This window comes from Oncorhynchus nerka, unplaced genomic scaffold (genome assembly GCF_034236695.1).
Source record: "Oncorhynchus nerka isolate Pitt River unplaced genomic scaffold, Oner_Uvic_2.0 unplaced_scaffold_1024, whole genome shotgun sequence".
Taxonomy (NCBI): domain Eukaryota; kingdom Metazoa; phylum Chordata; class Actinopteri; order Salmoniformes; family Salmonidae; genus Oncorhynchus; species Oncorhynchus nerka.
In genome coordinates, this window is record NW_027040278.1 from 212,579 (window position 1) to 226,541 (window position 13,963).

General features: G+C 42.2%; 1 protein-coding gene across 3 annotated transcripts; it reads right to left on the minus strand.

Annotated features, from left to right (window-relative positions):
- Nucleotides 1–983: 983 nt before the first annotated feature.
- LOC135570212 (zinc finger protein 501-like) lies at nt 984–10,085 on the minus strand. 3 transcript variants are annotated; one of them, XM_065016327.1, is made up of 8 exons: nt 9,309–10,085; nt 8,845–8,939; nt 8,142–8,709; nt 7,620–7,717; nt 7,307–7,484; nt 5,280–5,377; nt 4,970–5,147; nt 984–2,890 (listed from the first exon to the last, which is right to left on the minus strand). In XM_065016327.1, exons 1-8 carry the CDS (start codon nt 9,721–9,723, stop codon nt 1,704–1,706), a joined length of 2,817 nt encoding a protein of 938 aa, XP_064872399.1. In that variant the 5' UTR covers nt 9,724–10,085; the 3' UTR covers nt 984–1,703. The 3 variants fall into 3 exon arrangements, with proteins under 3 accessions (XP_064872399.1, XP_064872398.1, XP_064872400.1); XM_065016326.1 differs by having other exon boundaries at nt 7,307–7,493; nt 9,309–10,084; XM_065016328.1 differs by lacking the exons at nt 5,280–5,377; nt 7,620–7,717; nt 8,142–8,709; nt 8,845–8,939; nt 9,309–10,085 and having other exon boundaries at nt 7,307–7,394.
- Nucleotides 10,086–13,963: the final 3,878 nt, after the last annotated feature.

Here is a 13,963-nt window from a genome sequence, read left to right on the forward strand (position 1 = left end):
GTGGGCTATACTCAGCCTTGTCTCAGGATGGTAAGTTGGTGGTTGAAGATATCCCTCTAGTGGTGTGGGGGCTGTGCTTTGGCAAAGTGGGTGGGGTTATATCCTTCCTGTTTGGCCCTGTCCGGGGGTGTCCTCGGATGGGGCCACAGTGTCTCCTAACCCCTCCTGTCTCAGCCTCCAGTATTTATGCTGCAGTAGTTTATGTGTCGGGGGGCTGGGGTCAGTTTGTTATATCTGGAGTACTTCTCCTGTCCTATTCGGTGTCCTGTGTGAATCTAAGTGTGCGTTCTATAATTCTCTCCTTCTCTCTTTCTCTCTCTCGGAGGACCTGAGCCCTAGGACCATGCCCCAGGACTACCAGACATGACTCCTTGCTGTCCCCAGTCCATGCTGCTGTTCCAGTTTCAACTGACCTGAGCCCTAGGACCATGCCCCAGGACTACCTGACATGATGACTCCTTGCTGTCCCCAGTCCACCTGGCCATGCTGCTGCTCCAGTTTCAACTGTTCTGCCTTATTATTATTCAACCATGCTGGTCATTTATGAACATTTGAACATCTTGGCCATGTTCTGTTATAATCTCCACCCGGCACAGCCAGAAGAGGACTGGCCACCCCACATAGCCTGGTTCCTCTCTAGGTTTCTTCCTAGGTTTTGGCCTTTCTAGGGAGTTTTTCCTAGCCACTGTGCTTCTACACCTGCATTGCTTGCTGTTTGGGGTTTTAGGCTGGGTTTCTGTACAGCACTTTGAGATATCAGCTGATGTACGAAGGGCTATATAAATAGATTTGATTTGGTTGCCATTTGACAAATAAAATAATAATCTCATCATTCGGGTAACAACGTTTATTCAACCAGTGGGAGGTTTGTAAATGCCACCAGGAAAGTCGAAAGAGGAACTCTTCATTGAGACAATAATACACAGCAATCTGTGGGAGACTTGTGGTGGATATTATAAAATAAGGATCTGCTGGAGTCCAAGTCAAACCAAGATTCTTTATTTCTGAGCTCACAGAGAATAACAGAGTTACACAGTGCAGTGGAGACAGTCTGAATTCCTGAAGCATTGAGTGATTAGCACATATCTTTATAGTTTCCTGTTCCTGGGAGGGACTTTATTCATACAAGGATGCAGGTGCAGCTGGTTTGCAACACAGAATGATAGTCCCAAGAACAGGAGCTTATAATAGGACAGTTTCACAAGGTTAGTCACATACTCAGTTATGTGGACACACAAACAATTAACATTTTCATTTCATTAAATCATCAGTGGGCCAACAATGCAGATGTCAACAATGGAACAAATGCATCACATCCAAATATCACTTGATTATCTGTAGTGCTGGAGGAATGGCACACCCAGATAAACACACACAAAGAGTTTAAAAGAAGGAACCTGATCTTCTTTATATTCAAACTGACAGACTCCATATTCATGTTTTCTAATAAAAACAAACAAATAGGTAAACACATTGTCAGTCAACAATATAAGACAACGGGAGCACTGTGTATGTTCTCTGATGAATTTTAAGTCAACGTGATGTGAAATATCAACATACACGCTAAGAGAAGTAATTTCTCTCTCCTGTGTGGATTCTCTAATGACGTTTTAATGACTGTTATGAGTAATATGTTTTCCCACAGTCTGAGCTTTTCTAAACCTTCTCCTCTGTGTGCAGTCTAATGTGTTCTTTCAGGCTTCCTAAATGGGTAAAAGCTTTGCACCCTGGGAGGAGTGGTAAGGCTTCTCCCCTGTGTGGATTCTCTCGTGTTGGTTCAGGAATGCTTTCCGGCTGAAACTCTTTCCACACTGGGAGCAGTGGTAAGGCTTTTCTCCTGTGTGTATTCTCTCATGTTGTTTCAGCTCCCCCGACTGGTTGAAACGCTTTCCACATTGGGAGCAGTGGTAAGGCTTCTCTCCTGTGTGTATTCTCTCATGCAGTTTCAGCTCCCCTGACCGGATGAAACACTTTCCACATTGGGAGCAGTGGTAAGGCTTCTCCCCTGTGTGGATTCTCTCGTGTTGGTTCAGGAATGCTTTCCGGCTGAAACTCTTTCCACACTGGGAGCAGGGGTAAGGCTTCTCTCCTGTGTGTATTCTCTCATGTTGTTTCAGCTCCCCCGACTGGTTGAAACGCTTTCCACATTGGGAGCAGTGGTAAGGCTTCTCTCCTGTGTGTATTCTCTCATGTTGTTTCAGGTTTACTCTCTGGTTGAAACACTTTCCACATTGGGAGCAGTGGTAAGGCTTCGCTCCTGTGTGTATTCTCTCATGAGCTTTCAGGTTCGCTTTCCGGTTGAAACTCTTTCCACACTGGGAGCAGTGGTAAGGCTTCTCTCCTGTGTGTATTCTCTCATGTTGATTCAGCTCCCCCGACTGGTTGAAACGCTTTCCACATTGGGAGCAGTGGTAAGGCTTCTCCCCTGTGTGTATTCTCTCATGCCGTTTCAGTTCCCCCGACTGGTAGAAACACTTTCCACATTGGGAGCAGTGGTAAGGCTTGTCTCCTGTGTGTATTCTCTCATGAGCTTTCAGGTGTGCTTTCTGGTGAAAACTCTTTCCACACTGGGAGCAGTGGTAAGGCTTCTCTCCTGTGTGTATTCTCTCATGTTGATTCAGTTCCCCCGACTGGTAGAAACACTTTCCACATTGGGAGCAGTGGTAAGGCTTGTCTCCTGTGTGTATTCTCTCATGAGCTTTCAGGTGTGCTTTCTGGTGAAAACTCTTTCCACACTGGGAGCAGTGGTAAGGCTTCTCCCCTGTGTGCATTTTCTCATGTTGTTTCAGGTCCCATAACCGGTTACAACCCTTTCTACAGTGGAAGCACTGGTGTCGTCTTGCTAGTTTGGACGTCCCTGGCTTTGGTTCCTCCGAGTCTGTCCTTTCTCCTGCCAAAGATAGTGTTATTTTTAAATAGAGACCCGAATGAAACCACATGATAAAACAACCTTGCTACGAGGGTAAATCCTAAATCAGATCTCTCAATAACCCGAGGCCAGTTTTAACAATCTTAGTGTGATTTTAAAACAAATGTAGAGCTTCCTGGTAACTACTGATATGTTTACATTACTTATTTTATTCATCCTGTTTTACAAGTCAGAACACAAAAACCTGGACAGTTCTAGGACACTGAAGACACAGACGTCGCTGGATTCCAATTGAACAGGTGGTTCTAAATATATAACATTCATAGCTGTATGATACAGAATGTGACCTACACACTTCCTTAAACATAAAATAACTAAAGAAGTAATTTTGTGTGGAAGTCCAAAACTTGTTTTTACGTCGAAGATACAAAGCACATCAGTAACATCTCCCCGTTGTTGAAAGGGTTCGACACATTGCTGTTTAAATGGACCAATTTCTTATTTAGACATTCGCTGATGTCATATTTTGGGTAAATGTTCCTAAAACTGATAGTAACAACAAAAAACAAAAATATAAACGCAACATGTAAAGTGTTGGATGTTTCATGAGCATCACTGTTAGTCAACATTTATTCTTTGCCAAGATAATCCATCCACCTGACAGTGTGGCATATCAAGAAGCTGATTGAACAGCTTGGTTATTACACAGGTGCACCTTGTGCTGGGGATAATAAAAGGCAACTCGAAAATGTGCAGTTTGTTCACACAACAATGCCACAGGTCTCTGAGGGAGCGGGCAATTGGCATGCTGATTGCAGGAATGTCCACTGGAGCTGTTAGGAAATGTAATGTACAGTACCAGTCAAAAGGTTGGACTCACCTACTCATTCAAGGGTTTCTTTATTTTTACTATTTTCTACATTGTAGAATGAAAATGTAAGTAAAAACGAATTAATTGTCTGTACCTTGCGGGTTTAAGGGGGAGAGATGATATAGCTTTTCAGACAGATAAGAATGTTTGGTTTGTGTTCCATTAGTGGAAAAAAGTATATATTTTAGACAGGTTGGAATGTAGTTTTATGAGGGGAGTAGAAGAACTCCAGACCTGAATATTATTGTTATTGCGCTATTGTGGGGATGGGAGAGGGTGTGAAACTGATGACGTCATTTTATGTTCTCTCTTTAAAATGTAATGTTCTTTGTATTTTGGGTCAGTACTCATCAAGAATAAATGCTGAACTTGTTTTTAAGACTGGTCTCTTGCTAATTCATGCAAAATGATAAACTTACAACTTATCATGAAATAGATAAGAGTGTGAATTTGGTTTTGGCTACAAAACACATAGGAATTTAGAATTCCTCTATCAGTTTCATTGTGTACTTTCTTCTTTTTATTCAGTTTAGTCAAATGATGTCTCAATTTGCAATAGGTTTGCCAATTATTTGCCAGTTATTCAGCCAGACCTATATGCCATCCTTTGGAACTGTGGTTTTCCTAGACATGGCTACTATATTGTGATCACTACATCTGATGGATCTGGATGCTGCTTTAAAACCCATTTCAGCAGCATTAGTAAAGATATGATCAAACCATGTTGATGATTTCATTCCTCTACTGTTTGTCACTACCCTGGTAGGTTGATTGATAACCTGAACAGGGTTGCCAGCACTGGTTACAGTTTGAAGCTTTTGCTTGAGTGGGCAGCCTGATCACAGTTCTCCTCCAGTATTAGTTAATTAATGACCAAAGTCTTGAGTTTAGTTTGCCTGTTTCTACAGTCTTGTAAAGATAGGGGCGTTGACTGGGACAGGCAATGTGACATCCATAATGTTTTAAGGAAAAGTTTTTGTAAAACAAGCACCTTACATTGGATCATCTTGAAACTATCTCTCCAAAGCTAACTTTCATCAAGGTTTTATATGGTCAATTGGTTTTTCTCTTTTCATTGGAAGAATCCTTTTTCAGTGTTATGATATTCATAACATCCATATACACCAGTCTATCTTCCTGTCAACTAACAGAACTCTGATGGTTGTCCTGGTAACAGATACCAGTGGGCAGATCTATTGTATTTGTTCAAACTAAACTACAGCACTTACTTTGATGAGTCAAATCTGATCCTTTCTTCTCTTCTCCTCCTCTCACAGTTCCACTCAGCCCCGTTGTTTTCCTGCAGTCCACCAGCAGCACAGACAACCTCTTCATACCCAGCAGTAAGGTGCTACCGGGAGAGGCACGATACAGGGACTCCGGGAGGGAGGAAGGGCTAGTGTTGTCCTGGTAACCATAAAGAGGGGACACAGACGCACATCATTATGGATGCTGATGTCACTGTTGTCATAAAGTGCTTTACAGAAACCCAGCCCCCAAGCGAGAGAAAGCTGTTTGCTAGTCCAGACCAAGCTGTACCATCTGGTGTTCTGATCTGGAGAGACTCTTCTCTGCCTCGTCAGCATCAGGATGTTGTTGAAGCTCCCCAGAGGATCTACCATACTCATGTCTCTCTCCTGTGTTAATGAGAACATCAAAACACACACAGCCTGAGTTTCAAAAATATAATTGAATCAAAGACCGTAACATTGAAACTGACATACTCCATATTAGACCGATTCATCTGAATGGCTGATTAATTAGGGCCGATCTCAGGTTTGGTATTTTTGGGCGGCGATTTTGCAGATTTTTTTTTTACACCTTTGTTGAATCTTTATTTAACTCGGCAAGTCAGTTAAGAACGCATTCTTATTTTCAATGACGGCCTTGGAACGGTGGGTTAACTGCCTTGTCCAGGGGCAGAACACTAGATTTTCACCTTGTCAGCTCGGGGATCCCGCCTTGCAACCTTACAGTTAACTTGTCCAACGCTCTAACCACCTGCCTCTCATTGCACTCCACGAGGAGCCTGCCTGTTACGCGAATGCAGTAGAAGCCAAGTTAACACCATCCAGTCCCTTCAGCTCCATTCAACCCCTCCCATCTGTCTCTTAACACCATCCAGTCCCTTCAGCTTCATTCAACCCCTCCCATCTGTCTCTTAACACCATCCAGTCCCACCCTTCAGCTCCATTCAACCCCTCCCATCTGTCTCTTAACACCATCCAGTCCCTTCAGCTTCAATTAAACCCCTCCCATCTGTCTCTTAACACCATCCAGTCCCACCCTTCAGCTCCATTCAACCCCTCCTATCTGTCTCTTAACACCATCCAGTCCCTTCAGCTCCATTCAACCCCTCCCATCTGTCTCTTAACATCCATATGGGATTTATATTTGCCATATATATTTTAACTGTGCTGTGATGCTTCACAAAAGTACTCAACTTTTCGATTCTCATAGTTTCTACAGATTGTAAATTAAAGATAAACATTTTTGTTAAAATAATTATAATATTATTGATTGATTGAATAGGACTTTTCAAATGACCCAGTATTGCCATCTGCAGCGTTAGTTCTAGGTAAATGTTGCAATTCTTCAGCGATTCCTGGACCTGTGACCAACAACGAGCTACATATGGACAGTACCAAAATAAATTATCTAATGACTGCCTCCAAAATCTGCAGAGCTGGGAAGATTGTATCCCCATATATAACATTATATTGGTTGCAAGAATTTTGTATAATAATTGAAGCTTTGAATCCGGCGTCATTTTGTGTGTCAATTCATAAACCATGTGCCATGGAATCAGTACAATGAAAATCTCTTGCCAACTATTTAGAAATGTATTTGGCACAGCTGTCAGTTGTTTGGTCCTTAAATGGAACTGGTAAACATTTCTATTTATCACAATTTGGTCCTTAATGCAGGGCCGACAAGTTCCTGTTCTACAGTCTTGTAAAGACAGGGGTGTTGACTGGGACAGGCAATGTAACATCCATAATGTTTTATGGAAAAGGTTTTTGTAAAACATGCACCTTACATCAGATCATCTTGAAACTTTCTCTCTAAAGCTAACTTTCATCAAGGTTTTATATGGTCTATTGGTTTCTCTCTAAAGCTAACTTTCATCAAGGTTTTATATGGTCTACTGGTCTCTCTCTAAAGCGAACTTTCATCAAGGTTTTATATGGTCGATTGGTTTCTCTCTAAAGCGAACTTTCATCAAGGTTTTATATGGTCTATTGGTTTCTCTCTAAATCTAACTTTCATCAAGGTTTTATATGGTCTATTGGTTTCTCTCTAAAGCTAACTTTCATCAAGGTTTTATATGGTCGATTGGTTTCTCTCTAAAGCGAACTTTCATCAAGGTTTTATATGGTCTATTGGTTTCTCTCTAAAACAAACTTACATCAAGGTTTTACATGTCAACTAACAGAACTGTCTACTGTGGTGGAAATATACAAGTCTATCTTCCTGTCAACAAACAGAACTCTGCTGGTTGTCCTGGTAACAGATTCCAGTGGGCAGATCTATTTAATTTGTTCAAACTAAATTACAGCACTTACTTTGATGAGTCAAATCTGATCCTTTCTTCTCTTCTCCTCCTCTCACAGTTCCACTCAGCCCCATTTCTTTCCTGCAGTCCACCCGCAGCACAGACAACCTCTTCATACCCAGCAGTAAGGTGCTACCGGGAGAGGCACGACACGGGGACTCCGGGAGGGAGGAAGGGCTAGTGTTGTCCTGGTAACCCTAAAGAGGGGACACAGACACATACCATTATGGATGCTGATGCCACTGTTGTCATAAACTTCTTTACAGAAACCCAGCCAAGCCCCAGATAGAGCAAGCTGTATGCTAGACCAGACCAAGCTGTACCATCTGGTGTTCTGATCTGGAGAGACTCTTCTCTGACTCGTCAGCATCAGGATGTTGTTGAGGCTCCCCAGAGGATCCAGGAACGTCATGTCTCTCTCCTGTGTGAATGACAACATCAAACAGACAGTCAACCTATGATCTTCTATTGCGATCATAGGGTCTTACCAGAGACATTAATATGTCTAAAAAGGGCCTAAATTTATGCCTTTAAAAAAAAGACTGTTTGTGATGCAAATGTAAAAGGGTCGTTCCATGAAATGGGTGGCTTTTACATCCCTTTGATATTTTATGTAGAAATGATGCACCAGAATTGGATTGTAGAATCCTGTTATACAAGATGAAGTGAGCTTTAATATAGACCACATGGAGAATAATATACATCTCATTTAAAAAATATATATGTACCAATGGCAGTACTGAACAACATATTCAAGTGTAGAACTTCAGTAGAATCCCCCATTTAAAACCACATTAGTTCAACAATTGCATCGTTTGTGCCCCTGTTTTTAAGACAGTACTCACGGATGGTAATCGGATATTCTGACTCCTCCTCCTTTTTCACTCCTAAAACATCTTCCTCCTCTTTTATTGAGATATCCTCCTCTTCCTCTTTTACTCCAAAAGGTTCTTCCTCTTCTTTCACTACATTCTCCTCCTTCAATGTTACGGGATCTTCATCCTTTTTGATTCTGAAAGGTTCTTCCTCTTCTTTCACTATATTCTCCTTCTTCAATGTTACGGGATCTTCATCCTTTTTGATTCTGAAAGCTTCTACCTCCTCATTTTCCACTCTGACAACCTCTTTCCCATCTTCCTCTTTCCCTGTAATATCATCCTCTTGTTTCAATGTGACAGCCTCCTCTTCCATTCTGAAAGCTTCTTCCTCTCCTTTCACCAGAACTTTCTTTTTACTTTGATGAGTCAAATCTGATCCTTTCTTCTCTTCTCCTCCTCTCACAGTTCCACTCAGCCCTGTTGTTTTCCTGCAGTCCACCAGCAGCACAGACAACCTCTTTATACCCAGCAGTAAGGTGCTACCGGGAGAGGCACGATACAGGGACTCCGGGAGGGAGGAAGGGCTAGCGTTGTCCTGGTAACCATAAAGAGGAGACACAGACACATACCATTATGGATGCTGATGTCACTGTTGTCATAAACTGCTTTACAGAAACACAGCCCAGAGCCCGAAAGAGAAAGCTGTATGCTAGACCAGATCAAGCTGTACCATCTGGTGTTCTGAAATGGAGAGACTCTTCTCTGCCTCGTCAGCATCAGGATGTTGAGTCTCCCCAGAGGATCCACGATAGTCATGTCTCTCTCCTGTGTTAATGAGAACATCAAACAGATGGTGAACTTATTACCATCATCAATTATTACTGTCTATTACAGTCATAGGGTCTTATCAGAGGCATTAATATCTCTAAATTAATTGGGTGCCTTTTGTGTCCCTTTGATATTTTAAGTATAAATTATGCTCCATTATTACATTTTAAAAGCCTGTTATATATAATTAAATCTAATTTAAAAGTCCCCAAAATACATGTAGCAATGGCAGATTGACCCTTTAACAATTTATATAGTACTGAACATCACATTGAAGTGAATAACTTAAGTAGAATGCCCCTTAAAAACCACACATTAATTCAACAACTGCATAGTTTGTGCCCCTGTTTTTAGGACAGTACTCACTGGTGTTAATCTGATATTCTGTCTCCTCCTCTTTCACTCCCAAAACCTCTTCCTCCTTCACCTTTACTGAGACATAACCTTTTAGAGAGGAAGAGTATGCTTTCTCTTCTTTCCCTATAACAGCCTCCTCTTCCTCCTTTTTCATTCTGAAAGGTTCTTTCTCTCCTTTCACTGTAATATCCTCCTCTTCGTCTTTCACGACAATGTTCAGCGCCAGAGCATCTTTCTCTCCTTTCACTGTAATATTCTCCTCTTCGTCTTTCACGACAATGTTCAGCGCCAGAGCATCTTTCTCTCCTTTCACTGTAATATCCTCCACTTCATCTTTCACGACAATGTTCAGCGCCAGAGCTTCTTTCTCCGGACAGCAGACATCCACTTCTTTAGCAGGGGATGAGTAGTTTAATGAGCTCATGGTCAGGGATGTTAGCTAGTTAGTTAGCATTAGCGAATAGCCGAGTGCTAGGCTCAGTATCAATCTTTAACAAATTTGCAAATTGAACAAGCACATTAGGTTCAAGTTAACGTCAACTGAAATGTGTTTTAAACACTGCGATTAGCTAATGCACATTAACATGGCCTAAAACGTCAATATTTCAGTTTTATGTTGGCTAGCAAGCTACCGACGTGGTTGAAATGGTATCCGTGTTGTTGTTCCTGAAGAAGCGTCCCGTCCAGTCCATTATACGTCACGGTAGAAGCATCACCTGAAAGACGCTCGTCGCCGTCTGCTGACTGGAGTGGGTAACGCAGATTGGAAACAATAGTTACTACACTTTCTGTATTGGAAAGAACGTCATAATTATTTAACAATAAGCTGATATATTTTCTCTTACGTCTTACAACTAATACTTTCCTGTACACAGACGTAGAAGCGTAATATGAATATGTAGATGATGAATAAATAATTCCATGAAGCATTTCGCTACACTCGCATTAACATCTGCTAACCATGTGTATGTGACAAATAACATTTGATTTGATTTGAGGTAGTGTGTTTATACACATTTACTCTGTAAATTTTTTATCTAGATGTGACCATACTATTCCCTTAAAGCTACGCTACAAAGCTACAACAGGTGTAGACATTACCATGAAATTCTTACTGACAAGCCCTTAACCAACAATGTAGTTAAGAAAAATAAGAGGTAAGAAAAAAAGTTACACAATAAAAAAACTATACCGTGGCTACAGAGTCAATGTGGAGGCTGTATACAGGGGGTACCGGTACAGAGTCAATGTGGAGGTTATATACAGGGGGTACCAGTACAGAGTCAATGTGGAGGCTGTATACAGGGGGTACCAGTACAGAGTCAATGTGGAGGCTATATACAGGGGGTACCAGTACAGAGTCAATGTGGAGGCTATATACAGGGGGTACCAGTACAGAGTCAATGTGGAGGCTATATACAGGGGTACCAGTACAGAGTCAATGTGGAGGCTATATACAGGGGGTACCGGTACAGAGTCAATGTGGAGGCTATATACAGGGGGTACCGGTACAGAGTCAATGTGGAGGCTATACATTTACATTTACATTTAAGTCATTTAGCAGACGCTCTTATCCAGAGCGACTTACACAGGGGGTACCAGTGTGGAGGCTATATACAGGAGGTACCAGTACAGAGTCAATGTGGAGGCTATATACAGGAGGTACCAGTACAGAGTCAATGTATAGGCTATATACAGGGGGTACCAGTAGAGTGTCAATGTGGAGGCTATATACAGGAGGTACCGGCAGAGAGTCATAGTGGAGGCTATATACAGGAGGTACCAGTACAGTGTCAATGTGGAGACTATATACAGGAGGTACCTGTACAGAGTCAATGTGGAGGCTATAAACAGGAGGTACCAGTACAGAGTCAATGTGGAGGCTATATACAGGGGGTACCAGTAGAGTGTCAATGTGGAGGCTATATACAGGAGGTACCGGCAGAGAGTCATAGTGGAGGCTATATACAGGAGGTACCAGTACAGTGTCAATGTGGAGACTATATACAGGAGGTACCTGTACAGAGTCAATGTGGAGGCTATATACAGGGGGTACCAGTACAGAGTCAATGTGGAGGCTATATACAGGGGGTTCCAGTACAGAGTCAATGTGGAGGCTATATACAGGAGGTACCAGTACAGAGTCAATGTGGAGGCTATATACAGGAGGTACCAGTACAGAGTCAATGTGGAGGCTATATACAGGAGGTACCAGTACAGAGTCAATGTGGAGGCTATATACAGGAGGTACCAGTACAGAGTCAATGTGGAGGCTATATACAGGAGGTACCAGTACAGAGTCAATGTGAAGGCTATATATAGGAGGTACCAGTACAGGGTCAATGTGAAGGCTTGCTCGTGTTTCTTGGCCCAAGCAAGTCTCTTCTTCTTTTTGGTGTCCTTGAGTAGTGGTTTCTTTGCAGCAATTCGACCATGAAGGCCTGATTCACACATTCTCCTCTGAACAGTTGATATTGAGATGTGTCTGTTAGTTCAACTTTGTGAAGCATTTATTTGGGCAGCAATTTCTGAGGCTGGTAACTCTAATGAACTTATCCTCTGCAGCAGAAGTAACTCTGGGTCTCAATAAAATGCATATGAATTACTTAAAAATCATTCAATGTGATTTTCTGGATTTTTGTTTTAGATTCCGTCTCTCACGGTTGACGTGTATCTATGATAAAAATTACAGACCTCTACATGCTTTGTAAGTTGGAAAACCTGCAAAATCGGCAGTGTGTCAAATAATTGTTCTCCCCACTGTATAGCCATATTATAAAGTATGAAAAGGCTTGTTCGTTCACATGTCATGAATTCACTATGTCATGATATTTGTATTACGACTTTTATTATGTAATAGATCATATGGGTTGAAAAGTGTTTTATTAGAAAAGTATGAAAATCAAATTAAATATTATTTGTCACGTGCCGAATACAACCGGTGTAGACCTTAGTGAAATGCTTATTTACAAGCCCTTAACCAACAATGCAGTTAAGAAAAATACTTGTTAATAAAAAAAATAGTTATGTTTGAAAAAAATGATTATATAAAAGTAACAAATAATTAAAGAGCAGCAGTAAAATAACAATAGCGAGGCAATGTGGAGGCTATTTACAGGGGGTACCGGTACAGAGTCAATGTGCCGGGGCACCGGTTAGTCAAGGTAAATGAGGCAATATGCACATGTAGGCAGAGTTAAAGTGACTACGCATAGATAATAAACAGAGAGTAGCAGCAGCGTAAAGGGGTGGGGGGGTGGGGGGGGGCAGTCCCTCTGACACCGCCTGGTATAGAAGTCCTGAGTGGCAGGAAGCTTGGCCCTAGTGATGTACTGGGCCGTACGCACTGCCCTCTGTAGTGCCTTGCGGTCAGAGGCCGAGCAGTTGCCAAACCAGGCAGTGATGCAATCAGTCAGGATGCTCTCGATGGTGCAGCTGTAGAATGTTTTGAGGATCTGAGGACCCATGACAAATCTTTTCAGTATCCTGAGGGGGAATAGGTTTTGTCGTTCCCTCTTCACGACTGTCTTGGTGTGCTTGGACCATGATAGTTTGTTGTTGATGCGGACACCAAGGAACTTGAAACTCTCAACTTGCTCCACTACAGCTCCGTCGATGAGAATGGGGCGTGCTTGGTCCTCCTTTTCCTGTAGTCCACAATCATCTCCTTTATCTTGATCACATTGAGGGAATGGTTGCTGTCCTGGCACCACACAACCAGGTGTCTGACCTCCTCCCTGTAGGCTTTCTTGTTGTTGTTGTCAGTGATCAGGCCTGATGACACTATTGTGTCATCAGCGAACTTAATGACGGTGTGGGAGTCGTGTCTGGCCATGCAGTCATGAGTGAACAGGGAGTACAGGAGGGGGCTGAGCATGCACCCCTGAGGGGCCCCCTGTGATGAGGATCAGCATGGCAGATGTGTTGTTACTTACTCCTACCACCTGTGGGTGGCCCGTCAGGAAGTCCAGGATCCAGTTACCAGGTTCCTAGTTGATTTAGGTCAAATCTTACTGGCCGCAATATCCTTGCCTGCAAAGCAATGATGACGGCACGTGTTTCCTTGCAGGTAACCATCGTTGACAGAGAAAGAACAATGATTCCAAGCACCACCCTCCCTTTGAAGCTTCCAGTCTGTTATTCTGGAAGAATTTGTTCTTAACTAGTTAAATAAAGGTAAAAAATAAAATACAAAATACAAAATTCGAACTCAATCAGCATGATAGAGTGATCTCCATCTTTGTCCTCGTCAACACTCACACCTGTGTTAACGAGAGAATCACTGACATGATGTCAGCTAGTCCTTTTGTGGCAGGGCTGAAATGCAGTGGACAAGTTTTTGGGGGGATTCAGGTCATTTGAATGGCAAAGAGGGACTTTGCAGAGCCCGGATTTGAACCCGACTGAACAACTCTGAAGAAATCCTGAAAATAGCTGCACAGCGACGCTCTCCATCCAACCTGACAGATCTTGAGAGGATCTGCAGAGAAGAATGGGAGAAACTCCACAAATACAGGTGTGCCAAGATTGTAGTGTCATACCCAAGGTGGCTTGAGGCTATAATCACTGCCAAAGGTGCTTCAACAAAGCACTGAGTAAAGGTTCTGAATACTTATTTAAATGTGATATTTCAGTTTTAATTTTAAAATGCATATGCATACATT